The sequence below is a fragment of the Mustela putorius genome, unplaced genomic scaffold (assembly GCF_011764305.1).
Source record: "Mustela putorius furo isolate JIRA1106 unplaced genomic scaffold, ASM1176430v1.1 tig00000129_pilon_pilon_pilon, whole genome shotgun sequence".
Lineage (NCBI taxonomy): Eukaryota > Metazoa > Chordata > Mammalia > Carnivora > Mustelidae > Mustela > Mustela putorius.
Window position 1 is genome coordinate 20,500,070 of NW_025421290.1, and position 15,540 is coordinate 20,515,609.

General features: G+C 42.9%; 2 protein-coding genes across 7 annotated transcripts in view; one reads left to right on the top strand and one right to left on the bottom strand.

Moving 5' to 3' along the window:
* Window positions 1–2,376, top strand: part of PLEKHH1 (pleckstrin homology, MyTH4 and FERM domain containing H1) — a 49,588-nt gene extending 47,212 nt beyond the window's left edge. For all 3 annotated transcript variants that reach the window (XM_045070859.1, XM_045070854.1, XM_004738985.3), the window contains exon 29: window positions 209–2,376. In XM_045070859.1, the coding sequence (XP_044926794.1) occupies window positions 209–370 (162 nt within the window). In that variant the 3' untranslated portion in view covers window positions 371–2,376. The remainder of the gene's footprint in view (window positions 1–208) is intronic.
* An 11-nt stretch (window positions 2,377–2,387) lies between these two features.
* Window positions 2,388–10,876, bottom strand: PIGH (phosphatidylinositol glycan anchor biosynthesis class H). 4 transcript variants are annotated; one of them, XM_004738990.3, is made up of 4 exons: window positions 10,606–10,876; window positions 5,810–6,019; window positions 5,073–5,120; window positions 2,388–3,030 (listed from the first exon to the last, which is right to left on the bottom strand). In XM_004738990.3, the coding sequence occupies exons 1-4, from the start codon at window positions 10,783–10,785 to the stop codon at window positions 2,938–2,940; spliced, it is 531 nt and encodes a 176-aa protein (XP_004739047.1). In that variant the 5' UTR covers window positions 10,786–10,876; the 3' UTR covers window positions 2,388–2,937. The 4 variants fall into 4 exon arrangements, with proteins under 4 accessions (XP_004739047.1, XP_012912806.1, XP_004739045.1 ...); XM_013057352.2 differs by having other exon boundaries at window positions 5,073–5,153; XM_004738988.3 differs by having other exon boundaries at window positions 5,073–5,156; window positions 10,606–10,875.
* Window positions 10,877–15,540: the final 4,664 nt, after the last annotated feature.

Sequence of the window (15,540 nt, forward strand, 5' to 3'; positions counted from 1 at the left end):
AGTGGCCCTTCAGACCAACAGGCACCCACTTCACTGGGCCTCTGAACCTCCCAGAAATGATCCCCTTTCAACATTTTCTCCCAGGTATTTTTAAGAGATAAGAAACTGAAGCCCAGGAAGGTTATGCACCCAGTATAGCAGCTAGTATGTGAGAAAGCCGGCATTCAAGCCAAGGCAACTTGAATTCCTTTGTTTCTGTTGTCTCAAGATTGCAGAGGCTACGTTCATCATGGCCAGCTACATGAACCACTGCTCTGCGACTGTGAACCCCCGCAACAACCCGCCCGCTGCCCACCGGCTATGGGAACTGGATGGACAGCAGTTCTTTGCTTCTGTTCCGTGTGCTGCCAGAGGGCCAACGTTGCTGTGAATGCTTCTCCTACCCCTTTCCCCCCAAACCACCTGGTACCTCTGGGATTAGAGATTGTATCCTAGGGTATGATACTACTGTGATGGGCCGGACAGCCCTCCCCCAACCCCACTCTGTTTGTTCTATGAAATGTCTAGTTCAGTGTCCCTGAAGCCTTTACTCTCTAGGTGCCTTATGTTTCAGGGCCCAACTTTTAAAAATCCAGACCCAGTATAAAAACCACTTTTTTTCACCAGAATACTGAGCTCTGGATCCTGCCCAATTCTAGACACAGACTGGGATGGTCTACTGTTACTGGTTACTGAGGGCATCAGTGCTGTAAATTAAGGCTTTCTGCATGGATACTCTTGGGAAGGCCAGTATCTTTTATACTGTACATGGTCCTTATGTGGGGATTTATACTTGAAGTTTTCCCAACATCCCCAAACAAGATAGGACTAAAATTTCCAATTCACCTGAACTGTGACAAAAGCCTAGAACTCATTAAAACTGGACTGCTGGTCCCAGATGGGAAAGGTATTGGCAGGGCTGAAGAAAAAGGAAGAGACTCACCTTTTCCCTTCCCCACTGTAAGAGAGCAGGCATTTGCAGTGCCCTCTGGGGCAGCAGCTCCTGTCTTTGCAGGACAAGGAAAGGCACTATTCCTGCTGAGATTGAAGCTATTCTCCCTCACACTGGACTGTCAGCCCAACTGGGTACAAGCAAGGGCAGGGGGTAAGTCCAACGCGACCTCTCCCTGTCTCATTTTAACCACTAGCTAGGGCTCAGTGAAGGCTGTGCTTCCTACTGTAGGATGGGGTGGTCATCACTTGTTTCCTTGTTCTTTGAAAGACCAAACAAATGCACCGTTTTTTGCTGCTTTCTGAGGCCACCAAAGATGAGACAGAAACAGAATCCAGGCTTGTGGGCCTGGATTTACTCAAGACTTCTGGCGAACTTCCGCTAGGAATTAATTCGAGGGCAGAAGGCACATAGGCTAAGAACATCCTGATGATACAAATACCCCCTAACCCCAATGGAGACCTTATGTTGAGTTCAGAGATGATCCTTGTCTCCACCCTCCCCTGAGAGAAAAAAAGACGAAAGAGTTCATTCATGCTCTGATTTTCCAGCATTGGAGAAACTTGAGTTTTATTTCATAGCTCTGAGGCAGTCTGAGCATTTGTCAATAAAGTGCTGAAAACTGTATGGGTTTAGCAGTAGCATCTAAGAACCAAGCCTTTGACCTCAGCAAAGTGTGTGTCTGTGTGTTGCACACTGTAAGAACTTCAAGGCTGGAACTGGTTATCTGAACACCTCAGCTGCTGTAGGCTTCCCCTCTCTCACCCTTTAAGCGGAAAAGCATAAAAAAAAATAAAGCAGCACATGATAGTGTCTGCCTCTTTTAAGTGAACTTGACTTTGCAAGACTGGAAATTTTATAGCCATCTCTCATTTCTATTGCTGCCTTTCCCCCAGGATTTAGGAATTAGAGAGACATTTCTACCTCAAACAAGTCACACGTCATATGTACCACAGGCTCCAAACAACCCCTCCTGTACTGGTGTAAAATTACGGCTCTGGTTTATAATACCCTGAGGGTCTCCAGGCCCATGAGGATAATTTTATCCACCTGGGAGTTTAAAGAGAAAAAAAAAAAAAAGGAATCAGGATTCTAAGGAAAAAGCAAGCAAGGATGGAGCTGTGTTCACACTGAACTTGGGGGTCAAGCGATTTCCCCCACCCTATCTCCTTCCCAGCACTTCAGAAATCCTCCCACAGTTTATTAATTCTACACAGAGGAAACTGCCTTATAATCAAAGGCTTCTACAGTTGGTGTGTTTATCCTTTTTTAAGGTGTAGAAACCAAAGTCGAACTTCTGTCTAGCCTTTGGTGTCACCCCTCTCAGCAAAAGACGTTTTCTAAACCCTAGACAATGCTGACTAACAGCAGAGTATTAATGTGCTTGACATCCATGACTGCAATGCTGTGTTCATGTTGTCAATAAAAAGCAGCTGTGAACCAGACAATTACTGTGTATGTTTTGGAAGGGGATCGATTTATTAAGACAGTCATCATAAATTAACCCTGTACAGAACACGGGAGCTAGGTGCACAGAGACTGGTCTTTCGTAGGACATTTCTTCCTAGTCACCAGTACCCGAAGGGCTTGACTTTAACACAGAAGTACTGTGTAGTAGGAAATTAGTTTCTTAAGAGATCTGCTGTCAGTGTCCCATGTCTGCGCCACAAACTCTACAAAATGTAAACCTGCATGTGCTTAGGAATTTCAAAGTGCTCTTTGTCAATGTTACTTTTGACATACCACCGCTTAAGATCTCCCCTCAAACAATAAAGTAGGCAGAACCTTACAAGGGGATCACTAAAACAGAGACAAATACTTTGCTCCACATCACACTATGAGCAGTTTCCAGTCACCTGCTCTGTGGCTCTGAGATCCACTGCATCCATCCTGGTTCTTAGAGCTGTGTCCACCAGATGGTTTAGAATACAGAAAATAAACCAGCCACTATGGCTTAGGAGTCCTCTCCCATGGAAAACAATACTGGCCTTCTGAAATGCTGGGACTCATGGACTTGCTGATGCCGCTTTCTGGTGTGCCAGGATCTCCTGGCAACTCCTGTACACTTCAATCAAGCAGTCCAGGCGGGGCTTGGTACTCTGAATTCCAAAGGGAAGAAATGCACAGTCAAGATGAACAAAAGAGCTTAGCAGTGCAACCACAAGCTCTCCTCAAAGCAGGGGTCTAAACCACTCAGGTGTGAGCTCGGAGAGGCAGGAGTTTGGGCCACACAGCATCTAACTGGCTAAGGAAGCAAGAGGCTAACAAAAGACAGACCCTCTCGGAAATGTCACAAGCTGTGAGAGTCTTCAAGGACAAGAAGGGCAATTTAATATATAAATATTAAAAAGTATTTTGTACAATGAAATGTGATACAACCCAAAGTAAAAGTCACAGAATGGGAAAAATGTATGTGGAAAGCATATTTAATAAAAGTTCATTATCACAAGAGGAAAAAGAGGTAATTCAAGGAAAGATGAAAAATCTCTTTGTCATTTAAGAAGTGATTTAGAAACTTCAAATTCCCTTACCTACATACTAAAGGAAACAAATAATTAAACCCGCTGTTAGCCAAGACTATAGAAAAACAAGTACAGATTCCCAAAAGTATGGTAAAGTTGTCCAATCTCTGGAGCCAAATCTCAAACTGTAAAAATCTATGAAACTGTTCATAAGCTTTTTTTTTTTTTTAAATTTTTTTTATTTTATTTACTTATTTGACAGAGGGAGAGATCACAAGCAGGCAGAGAGGCAGAGAGAGGGGAGGGGGGGAAGCAGGCTCCCTGCTGAGCAGAGAGCCCCATGCGGGGCTCGATCCCAGGACTCTGAGATCATAACCTGAGCCGAAGGCAGAGGCTTAACCCACTGAGCCACCCAGGAGCCCCCTGTTCATAAGCTTTAATAAAATAATTTTGAGGGCGCCTGGGTGGCTCAGTTGGGTCATGATCCCGGACTTCCAGGATCGAGTCCCAGCTCCTTGGGGAGTCTGCTTCTCCCTCTGACCTTCTCTCTCATGCTCTCTCTCACTCATTCTCTCTCAAATAAATAAAATCTTTAAAAAATAATAATAATAATAATAATTTTGAACTGTAATGCAAAAGAATTTTAGCTTAGTGGTCTTAAATCCAAAGGGAGAAAAGGAAGGGCAATAAGGCAAAATTAACTATATATATAAATAGTCTACATACCTATAATCCTGTTTGTGTATTTCATGTAAAAGCAAGGCAAAAAATAGCCTGGAGATGATTTCAAAAGCTAGCAGTAGAGTGGCTAAATAAACTGATACTCAACATGATAATATAACTGTTTAAAATAATAATTATAATGGATTCTGTTGATGCATGAAAATATGTACATTAGAGGGGCGCCTGGGTGGCTCAGGGGTTAAGCCGCTGCCTTCGGCTCAGGTCATGATCTCAGGGTCCTGGGATCGAGCCTCGCATCGGGCTCTCTGCTCAGCGGGGAGCCTGCTTCCTCCTCTCTCTCTCTGCCTGCCTCTATGCCTACTTGTGATCTCTCTGTCAAGTAAATAAATAAAATTAAAAATATATATATATATGTACATTAGATTTAAAAAGCAAGACATAAATTAGGTGTAACAGTATGTGCAGATCAATGGACATCAATGTAAAATCATATATTGGCAGACTAACAAAATAGATGAATGGTGATTTACAGGCAGAAACTGCTGCTTTTTTTCTTTAAAATTTGGATAAATTTGTAATATTTCTGAAAGCCTGTATTTGCTTCAGAAAGAAACTTTTGAAATAACTAAAATCCTAACTTTAATTAAAAATAGCTGTTGGGGGCACCTGGGTGGCTCAGTGGGTTAAAACCTCTGCCTTCAGCTCAGGTCATGATCCCAGCGTCCTGGGATCGAGTCCCGCATTGGGCTCTCTGCTGAGCAGGGAGCCTGCTTTCCCTTCTCTCTCTCTCTGCCTGCCTCTCTGCCTACTTGTGATCTCTGTCTGTCAAATAAATAAATAAAATCTTAAAAAAAAATAGCTGTCAGATGTCCTCAAATACTCTTGGCAACTAGAGTTTACACTCCTACTGAGTATAAGTAGCAGTGGATATGCAGAGAACGGGGAAAGGTAATGAATTTTTCTGAAGAAACTTTAGACAACTGTTCTGTGCTCACCTGGAAGACAGGTACTACTTGGGATATCCCATGTGGTTCCACTGGATCCTTCAATAAAATGCAGAGGTAGTAAATCACCTTCTGCTGTAAGACAATACACCAAACAGAGATCTAAGTGAAACTCACTTTGTTTTCTTTTTCTTCAAGGGAAGGCTGTAAGCTTTTTATAAGCAGTTATCTCTATTAGATTGCTTTTGAAGTGAAGAAAAAAATATATTCTCATTCTCTAACGTCAGCAGCAACAAAAGTAAGGTGATTCTGATGGGTGCCTGGGTGGCTCAGTGGGTTGAAGCCTCTGCCTTCGGCTCGGGTCATGATCCCAGAGTCTTGGGATCGAGTCCCGTATCGGGCTCTCTGCTCAGCAGGGAACCTGCTTCTCTGTCTCTCTCTGCCTGCCTCTCTGCCTACTTGTGATCTCTGTCAAATAAATAAATAAAATCTTAAAAAAAAAAAAAAAGTGATTTTGAATCTGGACTAAAAAATTTGAAATGCTGACTTCCTTTCTACGAAAACCTGCTATAGCTCTGTAACAATAAAGGAATGGATCTTTCCAATGTAAGTTTCACTTTCATCGTTCATGGACATGCCAGCCAAAAAGGAAACACTACAATCCCGGAACTGAGTCTTCAAGTTTAATTCTTTGACATCAAGGTATTAAGACTCATTTTAGACTCTGGCAACGGCCTTGGGCTACCTCCTCCAGAGAAATCTGTAATACTTACAACTTAACTACTTACCATGTAAATAGCCTCATTGATGACCACATCTTTCACCTTGCCCATCTCTATGAAGGTAGTGCTTTCTTTGCCAGAGGCATAGGATGAAGTCATCTGGATGCCAAGGGAGTCAATGATTAACAGAGTCTCCTGGTCAATCTTGACAAAATGGAGGTAACCAAGCAGCCCTAGGAGGGTGATGAAGATGGCAGCGGAGAGGATCATGCTGTTCTGAAGAAAGAGCCAGATACAGGTGGTAAGATTACCAAATGGTCCTCCACACAGATCTCTGCTGTTTAACTGGTCCACTCCATGCAATATGGAAAAAAGCCTGTGTTCTATGGTGAGTTGAAAAGATGGGAGGAACATGCATGGAGGAAGAGAAAATCACTTTTATTTTAGCTCTGCAGTGCTATGAAAGCGTTGATGAAGTACATCCAGACAACAAATGGATAGGTGTAGGAGGAGAACTTCGATCACCAAAATAGTACCCACCATCACACCACTCTCAGAGGTTCTTCTTTCAAAACTGAAAATTAAGGACTCAGACCTTTTCCTCTCATGCTTCATCAGTAGAATATACCGTGCAAGATCAGACAATACAATAATAAAATGCTTTAGCACAGTGTAGCAGACAGTTCTCAACAGCCACTCCTCCTTCCTAACAGAACTTGGAATCATGATTGGTTTCCACTACTGCCAATGACTGGTTTAGAAATGGACAAATGACACAACTCTGGCCTATACAAGGGGAGGTCTGCTGAAGGGGCCTCTGGAAAATGAAGCCCATCCTAAAAAGAGATCTAAGGAAGAAAAGGTCACGTCCTCTTGAGGTTTGATGCCTGAAACTACTATGAAACTACTACTACTCTGCCAGGCCATGTAGAAAGATTGAAGATGAGAACAGCAGTGGAAGAGCAGTAACATGAAAATAATTAAAAGGCCTTTAAGAGCCTCTTATGCCCTCAAGAGCCCTCTTTCCTCCTGATTCCTTTGTTTAATAATAAAGATCACATCATTTGGAGCTCTTCTAGTTCTTTTGGGTAGTGACTAACTGATGTGGTAAGCCTGACTGAGTAGATGAAATGACTAACTTATGTGTTAAAGGCTCAAAAAAGGGTATTTATTCCTTTGATTCTAAGACACATTTACAATCCTTCAACATTTCTGAAGTTGAATGTGTTTTTCTTTTTTTTTTTTTTTTTTTTTTTTTTTTTAAGATTTTATTTATTAATTTGACAGAGAGAAATCACAAGTAGACGGAGAGGCAGCCAGAGAGAGAGAGAGGGAAGCAGGCTCTCTGCAGCAGAGAGCCCGATGCGGGACTCGATCCCAGGACCCTGAGATCATGACCTGAGCCGAAGGCAGTGGCTTAACCCACTGAGCCACCCAGGCGCCCTGAATGTGTTTTTCTATTGATGCACATTTTTTGGTGCCATTTTCTTTTTCCAAAAAAGCTATTATTTAGAAGGATGGCACAGAGAACAAAATCACTGATGACCTAGAAACAAAACAGATTCAGTACTTTATGAATATCATTCCTTGATGGCAGAAATATCTATACTTTATTACTGGTAAGATGCTCCCTCTGACCTAACCCTAATCACACTCTTCTAAACCCTCATCCTTGGGTGTCCATCCTTGTTAGGCCTGCATTGCTCAGCAAGCTGTACCGAGAATCTTGCTAAGTCGGTTTAGAGAGAAATCTTTGGCCTCTGATCACTCTGGCCTGCCTTTAGCAAGAATCATGTCAAGTCAAGTTAGCCAGAATCCCCCTTTATCCCTGAGGTTTCTTTTCAGTCATTTTCCATCCACCCTCCCGACTGTGCTCCTTGGCTATCAATTCCCACTTGTCCTTTCTGTATTCAGAATTGAGCCCAATTCTGCACGCTTTTCTCCTATTGCAATAGTTTCTGAATAAAATCTGGTTTTGCTGCTTTAACTACTGACTGCCTTTGGTTTTCCTTGAAAATACTTTTCTACTTCATTCCATCTAACACATAGTAAGTGTTTGATCAAGAATCTGTTTGGGCCCGATCTATTTTTGTCTGGTCCACTCTGAGCTTGGAATGGTTTCACCAATTTTTAAATGGTTAAAAAAGAAAGGAAAAGAAACAGAAGACTGAGACAGAGACCTGTAAAGACTCAAATATTTATTATTTGGCCTTTTAAAGATAAAGTTTGCTGACCTCTGTGCTAGGTAATTCCTTGTTGATTAATGAATGGAGAATGGAAAAATCTATGTGCTGGGTCTCTGATGATCCAGAAATATCTACTTTGAGTTAATTAAATGCCTAGTATCTAGTACAGTGTCTGGTTCATACTCTGAACTCAATAAGCATTATGGAAGAATAGAGAGAAATAAAATTCAGTCCTGGCCCTTACAGATGTGTAAGAGACAAAATTAATACACATAAGATATTTTTGGAGAATACTACGAAACTGGGTATAACTACCTAAGAAAGGATTAAAAGAGAGAGAGAGCAAGAAAGACATCAAAGCACACAGGATATCCCATGAAGACTTCCAAGCAAGAAGGATTTTCACTAGTACAGAAGAGGTAGTGGTTATTGAGATATACTTAATTAAGAGAAGGAAGAGGGAAAAGCATTCCAGATTGGAATAAATAAGGTAATAACCTGCAATTTTTTTAAAGATTTTATGTATTTATTTCTCAGAGTGAGCACAGGCAGACAGAGTAGCAAGCAGAGGCAAAGGGAAAAGCAGGCTCCCCGCTAAGCAAGGAGCCCGATGTGGGACTCGATCCCAGGACGCTGGGATCATGACCTGAGCCAAAGGCAGCCACTCAAAGAACTGAGCCACCCAGGCGTCCCATAACCTGCAAATTTAATAGAACTGTGAATTTAAAAACCAGTTTGAGGGGCACCTGGGTGGCTAAGTGGGTTAAAGCCCAGGGTTCTGGGATCGAGCCCCACATTGGGCTCTCTGCTCAGCAGGAAGCCTGCTTCCTCCTCTCTCTGCCTGCCTTTCTGCCTACTTGTGATCTCTATCTGTCAAACAAATAAATAAAATCTTTAAAAAAAAAAAAAACCCAAGGGCACCTGGGTGGCTCAGTGGGTTAAGCCACTGCCTTCGGCTCGGGTCATGATCTCAGGGTCCTGGGATCGAGTCCCACATCGGGCTCTCTGCTCAGCTGGGGCCTGCTTCCCTTCCTCTCGCTCTGCCTGCCTCTCTGCCTACTTGTGATCTGTCAAATGAATAAATAAAATTCTTAAAAACAAAAACAAACCAGTTTGATTTGAAGGCCATGTATGCTATTTACTAGCTTTGTGACTTTGGGTTTTCTTCTAAGAAATGAGACATTCAGGAAAGCAGTTGGCAGTCAGGGTGCATTTAAGCAATTATACGTTCCCTCCTCCTCACATGACCACGTGACCAGAACACAGGCTAGTATTAAAATTCAACTACATTATAAATTAAATCCTTTTAAGGGGAGGGAGAAGGACTGTCTTGGCAGCTTAACTACTTCAACTGACTTTTGAACAAACTTTTAGATATAGTTTGGTACAAATTGGAGCAGTCTTAATTCTGCATATTATCTACACCAAATCACCATGCTCTGATCATAAAAAAGCCAATGAAAACAAGATCCAAATTATAAATAGCCATAGTTCTGGTCAGATCACTCCTAGGATAATATGTTCAATTCAGGGCACTACATACAAAACTAAACTCATCCTGAAAAGGGCATTTAGGATGACTCCTTTTATTTGAGGGCTGTCACAAAGCTACTGCACGTGACCCTCACAACACTGTTAAGCTGGCATGGCAGAGAGCAATTCCATTTTAGACATGTGAAAACAGATGCTCAGAAAATAGGAAGGAGGGGCACTGGGTGGCTCAGTGGGTTAAGCGTCTGCCTTCGGCTCAGGTTGTGATCTCAGAGTCCTGGGATCAGCCCCACATCGCATCGGGCTCTCTGCTTGGTGGGGAGCCTGCTTCCCCCCCTCTCTCTTTGCCTGCTGCTCTGCCTACTTGTGATCTGTCAAATAAATAAATCAAATTTTTTTTTTTTTTAAAGTAGGAATGAGTCTAGAAAGAACACAGAAACAACTCATCTCCAAAACTTCACAATTCTTTAGAAAGTACTTAAAAGTTGGGGAAGGGGCGGTGGGGAGTATTATCTTGAAAAACAGATTAGGAAGAACTATCAAGCTCATTGTGGAGACAAAGGCAGTTCTTTAAGACTACAGGGGCGCCTGGGTGGCTCAGTGGGTTAAAGCCTCTGCCTTGGCTCAGGTCATGATCTCAGGGTCCTCTGATGGTATCCCGCGTCGGGCTCTCTGCTCAGCGGGGAGCCTGCTTCCCTCTCTCTCTCTCTCTGCCTGTCTCTCTGCCTAATTGTGATCTCTGTCTGTCGAATAAATAAATAAAATCTTAAAAAAAAAAAAAAAAAGACTACATACGGTGCTGCTAGCAGTGACTCCTCTGAGGAATGGAAGTGATGGATAAGGACGAGCCACTTAATAGTTCTCAGAACTCCTGGAACTGAATTCCCGTGGGCGTGTACCATGTGGAGCACATGCACGTTAAAGCCTTAGGTCGTGGTGCAAGGACTAACTAAAGGTATGCTGGGTGGAACCGCAGCGCCCCACCCACAAGACCCACAAGAGGGAGAGTACAGGTGTAAAAAACTTCACCAAAGGTGAAGAAAACAACTGTCCAGCGGCGGAACCAGCTAATTCCCGCCCTCCGACCCAATAACAGGAGGTCCGGGCTCGACCCGATGACCCCAAAGACCCTTCCCAACTCCAGCGCCCGACTCCGACCGCGGGAAGGGGCCGACCGGCCATTACCTCGCAGAGGGTGAAGAGTCCGTAGGCCGCTAGCCACACGGTGCAGGTGACAGCGGTGAGCGAGCGCAACGACAGCCGAGGGCAGCTGAGGCAGAACTCCCGGCAGGACGGGGAGTAGTAGCGGCGCTGCAGGGCCAAGCGACCGCCGCAAATATCCGAGAAGCTCTGCTCGTCCTCCATGGCCCGATCGCCCCCTTCCCACCCGACCGCGCCGCTCTAGTCCACCCGCCAGCGCCCTCTCGCCGGCTCTGGACCCACTTCCGGGGAGCGACGTCAGACCCGCCCCTCCCCGCCCCACGCTCCGCGCAGCCGCAGAACCGCAGCGAGGCGCGAGGCGTGGGTCCGCCGTCGTGTGTTTCGCGTTCCCCGGCTGGGCTGTGTTTCTGCGGCTGACTACCCCGGAGATTCGCGGGGAGCTGACCCAACCGGCCGATTAAAACCACTGTTAACGCGCTTTCGCTCGGCAAACCGTTTTCTATTTCTCAGCCAGAGTCCGCAGGTAGAGACTCACTCCAGGCTCCCGCTCACTCACGCATTCGTGAGTGCATGCGTGCATTCCTGAGCCGGGCGGTTATAGGTGCTGAAGATACAGCGCTGACCAGTGCTGAAGGTCTCTGCCTTCAAGCAGCGTCCCTCCTAGTAGAAGAAACAGTATGGAAGTAATTTCAGAGAGTGCTGCTGGCAATAACAGGACGGGCAGGGGTGGCTTGGGGACTTGCAATAGGGCAGTCAGGGGAGTCTGAGGACACTGCAGGGGCACGGACGAGGAGCCAGACTGGTCTGGGAGAGCTCTGCAGGAGGAATTGGCCGGGTTGGAGGGCCAGGAAAGGCAAAGCCCCCGAGGCTGGAACAAGGTTGACTTCCTGGAGGAATCAAGAGGCTGACAAAACTGAATGTGGAAGTTGGGAAGGTAGTTGCAGGGCTCAGATCCTAGAGGGTCTTGTAGAGCCTGGTAAGAAGTTTGGATTTCGGTGGCTGGGAGTTCTCTCTTCCCAACCGCTGCTTGGAGCATTGAGTAGGTAGATGAGTCCTGGCTAGGAGGTTAGCAAGAGAGGAAGATGCACAGGGTGTGGATAATAAAATTACCAAGCTCATGAGTAATAGCGGCCTGTGGGTTCTTCTTTCTTTCTTTTTCTTTGGATGTGGCTTAAAAGTGGCTTGTGGCCCGTTAGAGTTACGGCGCTTCACACCCGAGGCAGCATCTTGTATGAAAGAATTGCTCCCTCTGTTTATACAGATAAATGGCATAACAGTCTTAGCAGCTTTAAGTCTCTGATGAGTCAGGTTCCATTTTTCCATCTTCATGCCGGATTTTGTTTCCTTTTTTTCCCCCAAAGGATCTTCTTCAAGTGTTACTTTGTTTTTCCAATTTTATTTCTATACCCTTAATCTTACCAAGCAATAGGGTAAATAACGTGATGTCTTTTAAAATTATAAAAGTGATGTTTGCTTATTGTGGAAAATTTGAAAAATACAGAAAAGAAGAAAAAGCCACCCACATTTCCACCACTCAGAGAAACACTGTTGATGTTCTCAAGAAATCTCCAGTCCTGGAGCTCTTAACCTGAACTCCATGGATAAAATCAGATATTTATCTTTAGTTTCATTATCTCTTAATTAAAATGTCACCTTTTTTTTTGTTGTTGTTATGAATGCAGGCAACAAACCACTTAGTACCAGCAATACTTGTTACTCTGATAGAAAACGCAAATATTTTCATTTCACAATAATTGTTATCTCCAAATGTCATTTCCACTCATCACTACTTCAAAATTGCAGTAATTATTAGACCCACTTTTATAGCTTACTAATCTGTCAATAGAGACACATACAACACATACTAAAAATATTTTTTAAAGATTTTATTTATTTATTTGACAGAGATCACAAGTAGGCAGACAGGCAGGCAGAGAGAGGGAGAGGAGGAAGCAGGCTCCCTGCATAGCAGAGAGCCCAATGCGGGACTCGATCCCAGGTACCTGAGATCATGACCTGAGCTGAAGGCAGCAGCTTAACCCACTGTGCCTGCCACCCAGGCACCCCACATACTAAAAATATTTTGATAACTATTTTAATTCAAATGTTTTAAAAAATCCTATGTATTGTGTTCATTTTAAGACATTATGGTGATAAAGGTTACCAGATTTACAGAGGGTTTGTGACACAAAAAAGGTTAAGAACCTGTGCAAGTTCAGAAGGTTCACAACTATAGATCGTAGAAAGAGAAAAAGGCACTTAATATACTTAATTTTTTGAATATTAAATGATTCAGGGTACATAGTGTGGTAATATAATTCCAAAATCCTTATAGCTCCTTTGTTCTTTCAGATCACAGTGTCATCTTAACTCTGTTCTGCAGTTTGAGACCTCAGTAGAAATTGAATTTCTATGTATTTGCCATTTAGCTAGATGCCATCCATGAAGTGATAAGTTCTCATGAACATGACCAAATAAAAAGGGCAAGGAGGGAGGGGTCCCTGGCTGGCTCAATTGGAAGAATATGTGACTCTTGATCTTGGGGTTGTGAGTTCAAACCCCATATTGGGCGTAGAGATAACTAATAAATAAATACTAAATAAATAATACTAATTTATACTATTTATTTATATTTATATTTATATTTTATATATATTATATAAATATATTTGTATTTATAAATATATTTATATATTTTATATATTATATATTTATATTATATATAATATGTTATATATATTTATATTTATATTTATACTAAATAAATACTAAAGATAAATAAGCTTTAAAATAAAAACAGCGGGGCACCTGGGTGGCTCAGTGGGTTAAAGACTCTGCCTTTGGCTCGGGTTGTGATCTCGGGGTCCTGGGATCCAGTCCCGCATCGGGCTCTCTGCTCAGCAGGGAGCCTGCTTCCTCCTCTCTCTCTGCCTGCCTCTCTGCCTGCTTGTGATCTCTGTCAAATAAATAAATAAATAAAATCTTTAAAAAATAATAATTAAAAAAATAAAAACAGCTCTAAATGTTGGATTTCAAAGTATTGATAAGCCTCAAAAGTTCAGTAGAATATATCAGCAAAGAAGGACAGCTGATGAAAAGAGCTTACTTACCAATTAGCAAGTTTCTCCAGGAAAGTTTATTATCTTTTTGCAGGGTCACAACCAACATGTGTACTCTGTATTTATCAAGATAGGCTGTTCTTTTAAAAACAAAACAACAAAAACACAATTTCAGAGGCTGAGCACAAGTGTTTAGTTATTACCTCTCTGTTCCACTTGGATGCTTGTAGTCAGATGCCTTAGAATTTCTACCAAGAGGTTATTTGGAAACCCAGGCTTCTTCCAGATGGTGGTTTCATGATCCCTTGGGACCTTGTCATGCTCCTCTCCATTGGATCCTCTGTATCTGGACAACAGATGAAGGGCAAGAAAGGGAGATCATGCATGGGAGGGTTTTATGGCCAAGCCTTCCACCCACATCCCACTGGCCAGAATTTATTGACTTGCTTATACGTAACTTCAAAGGAGGCTGGGAAACATGATTTATCAGTATGGCCAGAGGGGAGAGAGATGATTTGGTAAGAACAACTACTAGCCCGCCTTTGCTACATTTTCCAAAGAATACTGGCTACAAGAAACAGAAAATATATTTGAGAGAATTGAGCATTATGGTCATAGTACACAGAACTAATCTGACTTACTTTTAGTAAGATGGGTATTAGTTATTTCTACTAGTGAAGTTATTCTTGGAATGAGTATCTATGAACATGAATAGTAAGAAAAAAAAATCTGATCGAAGTGCCTGGGTGGCTCAGTGGGTTAAGTGGCCAACTCTTTTTTTTTTTTTTTTAAGATTTTATTTATTTATTTGATAGATCACAAATAGGCAGAGAGGCAGGCAGAGAGAGAGAGAAGAGGAAGCAGGCTCCCCGCTGAGCAGAGAGCCCGATGCGGGGCTCAATCCCATGACACTGGGATCATGACCTGAGCTGAAGGTAGAGGCTTTAACCCACTGAGCCACCCAGGCACCCCTAAGTGGCCAACTCTTGATTTCAACTTGGCATGAACTCAGGGTCCTGGGATCCAGCCCTGCATTGGGCTCCATGCTAAGTGGGGAGTCTGCTTCAGATTCTCTTTGCCTGTCCCTCTGCCCCTCCTGCTCGTGCTCTCTCTCTCTCTCTCAAATAAATAATCTTTTTAAAAAATAAAATAAATAAATCTTTAAAAAAAAAAGAATCTGATCAAACCAGTTAACTCTATTTTTATGGCCCATGCTGGGTTCTCAAAACTCTCTTACAGAACCTTCATTTTTAGTATTTACTTGCACTTAAAGATTGAGTAGTTGTTCTAAGAATCCTGTCTCATACTGTAGTTTTTATTCTATTTATTATTTTGTGATAAAGCATTAATGAGTGCTGCTGCTGTGTTAACTGAGAGTAGGTCTCCTATTTAGGACCACTTAAATTGGGATGAAGAAAGCAAAGGCCCATATAAATGAAAAGAAATTCCAAATAAATAGGTTTATAAAAGGATATTTTCCATTATATCTCAATTGTATAAAAAGCCAGTGAAAAGAACTTATAAAGCTTCTTGCAATTTAGTAAAGTTGATTGAGAAAATAATTCCCTTTCATTAAAAAAGATAAATCTAACACATTTCATCTTTCTAGGTGGGATACATCACCCTCCCCGTATGTGGATGTGTTCACCAACCTGGAAGCTCTCCAGATCGCATGTTTTGGGGATTTTCTTGAGGTTTCATCATGTAGCCACAATGAATCATTAACCCTAGACACCATGGAGTGGCACTGGGGGAAGCTGTTACCACTCAAAAGGGATAAAATCCATGCTCTGCACTCAGTCTTCTCTGCTACTACCCCAGTAGCAGGGCTGTAGCTCCTCCTAACAGCCCGGTGAAGAAGTCTAGGTTCCCCAGCTGGCAGGAGTGGGGAAGGGATGCT

Excerpts from the sequence above, each read along its gene's own strand:
- PIGH (XM_004738988.3), bottom strand. The coding sequence starts at position 10,785 with ATGGAGGACGAGCAGAGCTTCTCGGATATTTGCGGCGGTCGCTTGGCC. Across the intron at positions 6,020-10,605 it reads GACTCTTCACCCTCTGCGAG|AACAGCATGATCCTCTCCGC; the intron begins GTAATGGCCGGT and ends CTCTTTCTTCAG. Across the intron at positions 5,157-5,809 it reads TCAATGAGGCTATTTACATG|CAGAAGGTGATTTACTACCT; the intron begins GTAAGTAGTTAA and ends ATTGTCTTACAG.